This window comes from Penaeus monodon, chromosome 3 (assembly GCF_015228065.2).
Source record: "Penaeus monodon isolate SGIC_2016 chromosome 3, NSTDA_Pmon_1, whole genome shotgun sequence".
Taxonomy (NCBI): Eukaryota; Metazoa; Arthropoda; class Malacostraca; order Decapoda; family Penaeidae; genus Penaeus; species Penaeus monodon.
This window is the reverse complement of record NC_051388.1, coordinates 50,526,101-50,535,461: the sequence shown is the minus strand read 5'-3', so window position 1 is coordinate 50,535,461 and position 9,361 is coordinate 50,526,101. Positions and strand designations below refer to the sequence as shown.

At 47.1% G+C, this 9,361-nt stretch overlaps 1 protein-coding gene across 1 annotated transcript; it reads right to left on the bottom strand.

The window, feature by feature from the left end:
- Positions 1-917: 917 nt before the first annotated feature.
- Positions 918-7,906, bottom strand: LOC119587544. The gene is made up of 3 exons (XM_037936269.1): positions 7,770-7,906; positions 2,738-2,801; positions 918-2,366 (listed from the first exon to the last, which is right to left on the bottom strand). The coding sequence occupies exons 1-3, from the start codon at positions 7,904-7,906 to the stop codon at positions 1,857-1,859; spliced, it is 711 nt and encodes a 236-aa protein (XP_037792197.1). The 3' UTR covers positions 918-1,856.
- Between the last annotated feature and the right edge of the window lie 1,455 nt (positions 7,907-9,361).

Below are 9,361 nucleotides of genomic sequence, written 5' to 3'. Positions count from 1 at the left end.
CCCATGTTCTTTTTAACTACAGCAAAACATGTTTATGCCTAGTGCTTTAGAAATCAATTTCGCTTTTTGTAGTAAGGCTCGTATACTTTACATGTCTCTTTTGTCACTAATATCAGACTGAAAAAGAAAAAGAAAGACACGGAAAAGAGAGAAAAGAGTCAACATAACACAGAGCACATTCTAGCAAATATATCGACTAGTAACGCCCTTGAAAGATTAATGCACCCACTGGTTTGCCTTTAAAACTATTGATGCAGTAACAAAATACATAAATAACTAATTGTCTTAATATTTTTCCACAATATTTTTAATCACTTCTACATATGTCAATTCAAAAATAAGCAAAAAATATCTTCAAAGTGTGCAAGACCAGCCAACATATTTTCATCTGACACAAATAGTGCTTCTCATATGAAACATAAAGCTATGATATCAGGTTTTATTCACATACGTTTCCTATTTAAATATATCTAGGTACTATATGGCAAAACTCTAGTATCCATATAACTCACTGACTTAAAACAAGACAATATAGGAACACCAACATGAGCTTTGTAGCTTATATAACAAAATACAGTAATATTATATAATATTATACTGCCTCTAAGCAAACACGCAGATGCTTAACCATCTCAATAGCAAGGGTTCATTGGTGTATGTAACAATCACACTCTATTGAGTGGTTAGTCTTGTCAACAAAATCAAGCAGTAGCTGCATAACAACTCTTTATGGAAGGAATAATGTACAGAATCTGAAGGTCTTAAAGTAACAAATACGGCCCAACAATTTTTGACTTTCTGGAATAAATTCAAACACTGTTCATGCTCCTTTAACTCTCCAGAAAGCTAACAGAATACAATCCTAATCACTCAGGTACAATGAAACACTTGCCTGCTTGGCACTATACTGGCCGATTATTTTAAGATAAGCAGTCAGCATCGCATCAGTGGCTCATCACATTCACAATTAGACACAACTTTGTACTTCTTCCAAAAAATAATTGAAGTTAAGGAATATTTGCAGGATTATAAAGTTCACTTTATAATAAATTTCTGTCCAAATGGACAAGAGGAAAATGGCACTTAAATAATTTGTTAACTTTTGGGCACATATGAGATTCAAAAAGGCATCATCTTTAACAACATGTTGCCATATTTACATTAACTTCACACTCTCTGCCAAAAGTTCATACTTTTGTAATCATTTGACTTATAACATTATGCACTCTTCATCACTTGACTTCATGTTCATGGCACATTAGAGTTTCTGCAATATTTACTTCACTGTAAGTCAAGGATGACATACCTGACTAGCTTAGAAATATTACCAAAGAAAAAGAGGAACAGTGTGCCTGCGTTCAATAAGCAGTGCCCATCATTGCTTCCATCAACATACTTTACCCAACTTTACTTTAAACAGATAAATTGATTACAACTGATCTTTGCATTTCCGTGGTCTTGCATGGTTAATTTGTGAAGCAGATCATTTATTTTACAGTCAATGAGCTGAACATATCAGAGAATATGTAATATAATGTGTACTACCTCCTGTTAATGAGCAGCTCAAAAATAACAAAATAACAATGATTCAGAAGCCATAACATCAACATTCTCATGATGAAGCTAAAGGAATTGTAAACAAGAACATTCTTATTCTATGCACATATAACATATATGTATATATATGTATGTATATAATGTCTGTCTATACACACATCTGTCAAACAGTCACACTTGGCAAGCTTATTCTCTTGAAAGTTGTACTGGAATATGGGGGTCTTTAATAGTTTCTGAAGTTTTATTTTTTAATTTTTTATTTTTTTTTTTTGCTAGTGCTATGTCAGAGGCCTGTCTCCCTACAACCCCAAGTTTTCATTAACATCTCTTCCACCCTGACTGGATTCCTCATCATGAAATACATAAGGGCCATTGTGCTTATGACTAACTGAATCTGTGTTTTCACTAGGATTCTGCGACACATTCACCTGCGACTCTTGGAACATCAAATCAACTTTATGCACAGTTCTGATGTCGCCTTTCACTTCCACTGTGGATGATTTGGAATATCCTTGGTCCTCAATTTTCTCTGCTGCTGGAATATTAGTTGGTTTTTCTTTGGTTCCTTGGCCATTATTGATGTCTTTAGTTGACACAGCATTGAAAGGTTGGAGATCCGAGTCTCCCTTTGTCTCACACTTGTCAGAGGCTGGTGGCTCCTCTACCACAGACTTTCCAGTTTCCACTAACATTATCTCATCTTCATAATCTGTAAAGAGAAATGGTCCAATCATTAGAAGCAATATCACAAGGAAATTAAGTGTAATGAAGATAATGCAAATCAGTTCTCGGTCAAGACTTTTGGTTTTCTTAATATAACCAGTGCATTATTGAAATTCAAAATAATAAATATACTGATTATGAATAATCACAATCTTTGTGTTGAAGTATCAAATTTCAATAATAAAAAAATATGAAGATATATTCCATAGGATTTGTTTTTTTATAATAAATGTCCCACATAATAGTTACTTTACTTATAGTCATAATGCTTCATAAATGACTCACAGTATTTGTGTACTAAAGAATTCACTTTCAATCAGTGTTCTACTATCCTACTGTATATTTATATTTTTTCATTCACAATATTTAATCTACAAACCCTTTGCAAACAAATCCATCAACACGCAATTATCCATTAAATTTTTATTTATTTATTAATATATGAAGTTGAAAGTACCATTACACAGATATACAGTAAGTCCTTAAAAATACTGAAAAATATAATATTCCTTGCTAAAACCCTGTTGCAGTGTTTATGCCCTACAGTCTAAGAGTTATCCAAACTATCCAAAACAAGCAGCACATCCTTCTCTCACTGCCTGCACTAACCTGGTTTTATTAATTTCCCGTTTTCCATATGATCAAGGAAGTGGTAATACCTAAATTTTCTTCACCAGTAACAGTGAACAGTGGTTGTTTCCCAAATGACTCATTGTAAATCAAAGATGCCAGATAATTTTAACTAAAAAGATTTAAAACTCATCTGGGAACACATGACATCATTGCTAGAAGTTCCGAATAGTGAAGTATGCTACGAAGCAATCTAAACACTTGCTTGCCTAGAACATTCTGTGATGTTAACACTCATAAAATCACCTATTTACGCTAAACAACTTGCAGGAGGACTTACTGCATTGTATTAATACTTTTGCCTCTTAACTTTTTATTAAAAGTTTATTTCTTTTTTAATTTATTTATTATTTCTATCTCTGTCTCTCTCTCCTCTCTCTCTGTGTGTCTGTCTCCTCTCTGTCTCTCTCTCTCTCTCTCTCTCTCTCTCTCCTCTCTCTCCTCCCTCTCTCTGTCCTCTGTCTCTCTCTTTTCCCCCCTTCCCCCCCTATTCTCTCTGTCTCCTCTCCTACTCCTCCCTCCTGTCTCTCCTCTGCTCTTCTCTCTTTCTCCTCTCCCTCTTCTCTATCTCTCTCTCCTTCTTCAGCCCTCTCTCTCTCTGTTTCTCTCCCTCTCTCTTTCATCTTCTTCATCTCCCCCTTCTATCTCTTCTCTTTGTCTCTCTTCTCTCTCTCCCTCTCTCCACCCCCCCCCCCCCCCCCCTCTCTCTCTTCTCTCCTCTCCTCTCCTCTCTCTCTCTCTCTCTCGCTGTCTCTCTCCTGTCTCTCCTCTGTCTCTCTCTGTCTCCGCTCTTCTCTCTCTGTCTCTTCTGTCTCTCTCTCTCTCTCTCTCTCTCTGTCTGTATCTCTCCCTCCCTCTCTCTCTCTCCCCCTCTCTTTTTCTTTCTCTCTCCCTTTCCCTCCCTCTCTCGCTGTCTCTCTCTCTGTCTGTCTCTCTCTCTCCCTCTCTCTCTCTGTCTCTCTCCCTGTTCTCTCTACTCTGTCTCTCTCTGTGTCTCTTCTCTCTCTCTCTCGCTCTCATCTCTCTCTCTCTCTCTCTGTGTGTTCTCTCTCTCTCTCTCTCTCTCTCTCTCTCTCTCTCTATCTCTCTCTTCTTGTTTCTCTCTATCTCTCTCTCTACTCTCTACTCTTTCTCTCTACTCTCTCTCTCTCCTCTCTCTCCTCTCTCTCCCTCTCTCTCTCTCTCTTCCCCATCCCTCTCTCTCTCTCTCTCCCTCCCAATCTATCTCCTCTCTCTCTCTCTCCCTCCCTCTCTCTATCTCTCCCTCCATCTCTCTCTCTCTCCTCTACCTCTTTGTCTGTCTCTCTCTCTTCTCTCTCTGTCTCTCCTCTCTCTCTCTCTCTCTCTCTGTCTCTCTCGCTCTCTCTCTCTACTCCTCTCTCTCTCTTCTCTCTCTGTTATCTCTCTCTCTGTGTCTCTCTCTCTCTCTCTCTCTCTTGTGTGTTTCTCTCTCTCTCTCTCCTCTCTGTGTCTCTCTCTCTCCTTCTCTGTGTTTCCTCTCTCTCTCTCTCTCTGTCTCTCTCTCTCTCTCTGTTTGTCATCTTCTCTCTCTACTTTGTGTCTCCTCTCTCGCATCCTCTCTCTCTCTCTCTCTTCTCTCCTCTCTTGTCTCTCTTCTCTCTCTGTGTCTCTCTCTCTCTCTCTCTCTGTCATCCTCTCTCCTCTCTCCTCTCTCTCTCGCGTCTCTCCTCTTACTCTCTTCTGTGTCCTATTCTCTCTCGCTCTCTCCTATCTCTCTCTGTGTCCTCTCTCTCTCTCTCTCTCTCTCTCTCGCTCTCTCTCTGTGTCTCTCTCTCACTCTCTGTGTCTCTCTCTATCTTTCTGTCTCTCTCTCTCTCTCTCTCTCTCTCTTCTCTCTCTCTTCTCTCTCTTTCCCTCTCTCGCTCTCTCTCTTCTCTCTCTCGCTCTCTCTCTGTCTCCTTCTCTCGCCTCTCTCTCTTCTCTCTCTGTTCTCTCTCTCTGTCTCTCTCTCGGTCTCTCTCCCCTCTCTCTCTCTCTCGTGTGTGTCTCTCTCTGTCTCTCTCGCTGTACTCTCTCTCTGTCTCTCTCTCTGTTTCTCTCTCTGTATCTCTCTCTGTCTCTCTCTCGGTCTCTCTGTTCGCTCTCTGTCTCTCTGTCTCTCTCCTTCTCTCTCTGTCTCCTCTACTCCTTCTCTCTGTTCTCTCTCGCTCTCGCTCGTCTCTCTCTCTCTCATCTTTCCCCTCTCTGTCTCTCTCTCGCTCTCTCTCTGTCGCTTATCTCTCGCTCTCTATCTGTCGCTCTCTCTCGGCTCTCTCCTGTCGCTCTCTCGCTCGCTCCTCTATGTCGCCTACTCTCTCTCGCTCTCATCTCTGTCGCTCTCATCTCTCTTCTCTCTCTTTCGCTCGCTCTCTCGCCTCTCTCTCTGTCGCTCTCTCTCTCGCTTCTCTCCTGTCGCTCTCTCTCTCTGCTCTTCTCATGTCGCGCTCTCTCGCGATCTCTCCTGTCGCTCTCTCTCTGCTCTCGCTATGTCGCTCTCTCTCTCGCTCTCCTCCTGTCCCTCTCTCTCTCGCTCTCTCTCTCGCTCTTCTCTCTCGCTCTCCTATCTGTCGCTTCTCCTTCTCGCTCTCTCTCTTCGCTCTCTCTCGCTCTCTCTCTGTCCCTCTCTCATCTCGCTACTCTCTCTGTCGCTCTCTCTCTCGCTCTCTCTCTGTCGCCTCTTCTCTCGCCCTATCTTTCTCTCTATCTCCCTCTCTCGCTGTCGCTCTCTCGCTGTCTCTCTCTGTCGCTCTCTCTCTGTCGACTCTCTGTCTCGCTCTCTCTCTGTGCGTCTCTCTGTCTCTCTATGTCTCGCTCTGTCTCTCTCTCTCCTCCTCTCTTTTCTCTCTCTGTTCCTCTCTCTGCTGTCTCTCCCCTCTCATCTGTCTATGTCTCTCTCTCCCCCCTCCTTTCTTCCCCTTATTCCCCTCTCTCTTCGCCCACCTCTCTCCTCTGTCCTGTCTCTCTCTCCCCCTCTCCCCCCTCTCTCCCCCTCTCGCTCCCCCCTCTCTCTCTCTCTCGCTGCCTCTCTCTCCTCTCTCTCTCTCTCTCTCTCTCTCTCTCTCTCGCTCTCTGCCCCTATCTGCCCCTCTCTCTTGCCCCTCTCTCTCCCCCTCTCTCCCTCTCTCTCTCCCTCTCTCTCGCGCTCTCTCTCTCTCTGCATCTCTCTCTCTCTCTTTCACTCTCTCTCGCCCACCCCACCCCCCCCCCCCCCCCCCCCCCCACCCCCCCCCCCCCCCCCCCCCACACCCCCCACCCAACCCCCCCCACCCCCGTACCCCCCCCCCCCCTCTCTCTCCCTCACTCTCTATCCTCTCTTCTGTCTCCTGTGTCTCTCTCCTGTCTCTCTCTGTCTCCCTTGTCTCTACTACCTGTCATCGCTCCTGTCTCCCTCTGTCTCTCTCTCCCTGTCTCCCTCTGTCTCTCTCCTGTCTCCCTCTGTCTCCTCTGTCTTTCTCCTGTGTTTCTCTGTCTGTCTCTGTGTTATCTGGTCTCCCCTTACTGTCTCTCTCTCTCTCTCTCTGTCTTTCTCTGTCTTTCATCTGTCTTTCTCTCTCTCTCTCTTTCCTTTCTCTGTCTCTCTTCTCTCTCATGTCTTTCTCTGTCTCATCCCTGTCTGTCTCCTTTCTCTCTTCTCTCTTTTCTCCTCTCTCATCTTCTCCTCTTCTTCTATCTCTCTCTCTCTTATCTCTCTCTCTCTATCTCTCCCTCCTCCTTCCCTCCCTCGCTCTCCCTCTCTTGGCTTTCCACTTTTCTGGCCTCGTCTGCCACTGGTCGCCTCGTCTGGCGCTTTTTTTTTTTTTTTGTTTTTTTTTGTTTGTTTTTTTTTTTCTTTGTTCCTCTCTTTCCCTTGGGACGCCCTTCTGGGCGCTTCCTCCGCCTCGTTCCCGCCGGTCTGCCTCATTCCCTGCTCCCCTTTTCTTTCTCTTTCTTCTCCCCGTTTTCCTTCCTTTGATGTCTTGGCTGCGGGCCCCCCGCTGCTCCGTGCCTGCCTGTCTCCCCCGTCCCGCTCGTGCTTCGCTGCTTGGCCCTCCTCCCGGTGCTGGCGCGCACGCCCCTTCCACGGGCGGTGCTGGGGTGCAGGCTTGTTTCGACCTGCCGGGCCCCTGGCGCCTGTGGTTGGTTTCCCGCCCCGCCCGGCTCGCTCTCCACGCTGCTCTGTTTATTGCCCGTTGCCTGTTCCCCTTTTTCTTCCCTGTCGACCCCTCCCGGGTTTGCCTTTGGTCACGCCGTTCTCCGGTGTTTCTTTTCTGCTTTTTTTTTTTCTTGCTCTTTTTTTGTCCCCCCTGTTGCTTCCTTGGCCCGCGGCGTCCCGCTTTGTCCCCTTTCTCGTTTTCTTCTCTCCTTCTCTGTCCCCCTTTTTTTCCCCTGTGTCTCGCCTTTCTCCCGTCCTCGCCATTTCTGGCTTTGCTCCTTTCGGCCGGCCATGGCCTCCGTTGTTCTGCGGGGGCGTTGCCCCCTGTTTGCTGTTCCTCCCCCCCCCTCCGGTGCTCGCCTTTCCTCTTTTCCTGGGGTTCTTGCCCTGCTCCTCTTTTTGCCTTTGCCCCCCCTCGGCCTCCCGCTTGTGTCCCGCTTGTGTTCCCTCCTCCTTTCGCTCCTTCCTTTTGCCTCTGCCCCGTTTTTGCTTGTTTCGCTTCGTCACTCATGTTCTCCTTCCTTCGTGTGCGTCCCGCTTGGGTTTATTGGGTCTCTCCTCCTTCCTCCCGTTTTTTCCCTCCTCACCACCGGTTCTCCTGTCCTCTCCCCCCCTCCTCTTTTCACTTTTCTCCACTTCCTTCCGCCCTCTCCCTTTCTCCTTCCTTCTCTTTTCCCTGTTCTCCGCCTCTCGGTCGTCCCACCCCGCGCCCTGGCCTGCCCCCTACCTGGTTTGTGGAGCCGTGCCCCTCCCCGGGGGCCTTCGGTGTTTTTCTTCGTTGCCCGCCTGCGGTCCCTTGGGGGTGTCCTGGGAGCTTTGTCGGTAAGGGTCAGTGAGGGACTTCCCTGGCAGGACTACGGGCATGGAAGGTTTGTCAGAACATTCAGGTCTTCTTCTCTTTCTTCTCTCCCCCCTCCCTGTTTCCCTCGCTGCTAGGGAAAGTAGAGATGGAAAGAGAGCGACCCTGTGTACTCCTCGACGGTCTCGACGGCGTTGCTGGCCTCACTCGCCGGTGCAGACCACCTTCAGGGGATCATCAGTGAAGAAGCGAATAAAAAGAGAGGACAGCAGCATTCGCATCAGCCACAGACAAATAGTGTTTTGTGAATCTGGAGCAGTGCGTACAAGGAACTAGAAACTGCCTCGTGTCCCTCGTGGCCAGCCGAGAGGGCCAGATCACCGCCCTTGAGCTGGGGGTATTACAATGGGTGGGGAGTCACCAGGCAGTTGACACAAATGTGTTTGAAAGAGTAAGAAACGAGAACTTTTATTTTTTCTGGAAGGAGGATGTCGGAGCGGGACTGTGGTGTGAAAGTTGATTAGAAAAGTATATCTCATTCGACTGCGGTGCGCAGCTCTCAACACTGTTCGCCCCCATTGTGCGCGACAGAAGTCCTCGGCTTGCGGCGTGTCGTAAGTACTTGCCGGGTCGCGTCTACTTGCTGGGGGTCAGCGCTCCTAATTGCACTACTGCTGTCGGGTCCCCGATTGTCTGGTGAGTTGCGTCTACTTGGCGTTCTGGTCGCGCTTTTCGCTTACTTTGGTCTGTCCTCTCCGCTCTCGCGCTAGCGCGCTCGCGCTCCTCTCTCTCTCATCGCGCTCGCTCTCCTCTCCTCGATCCGCCTCTCTCTCTCTCTCTCTCTCGCGCGCCCCCCCCCCCCCTCGGCCCGCTCCCGCGCCCGCGCTCCCGCGCCCGCGCCCTCCGTCGCCTCCCCTCCCTCTCCCCCCCGGCCGCCCTCCTCCCGCCCGCGCCCCCCTTCTTCTCGTTGAGGTGGTTTTACGCTCTTTCCTCTCCTTCGGTTGTCTTGCGCTCTCTCTCTCTCCTTGTCGTTCTCTTTTTGGTCTAGTGCTCCTCGATTGCTTGGGTTGTGGCGGGTTCTCATTCTCTTGGTCCTCCGGGCTTGCTCTATTTGGGATCAATAGCTGGTCAAGCTGGTGTCGGTAATTTGTAGTTAATGGATTTACGAAGACCACCACAATTCCAGAGCATAACATGTACCCAGAAAACTTCCCACACTGCCGTAAGGAATATCACTGAATGCTAAAGTGGGCGTGTGGAAGCCACACTCCGGGGTTGGTACATCTAAGAGGTTGGTTATAGCACATCAATGCTGTTGTTGCTAGTCAGAGATTCACCTGTTCATATCTTTACAATCGATGCACTTTTTAATCTGTAGAATTTTGCAGTTATGAGCAAAAGAACCAGTGATTTCTCCTCCCTTTTTTTATATTCACCATTTAGAAGATGCACTGTATTCACAATTTACATAGTTGTACTGGACATACCAGTCATTGGTTCAAATTTAGGCAAGCCCACAG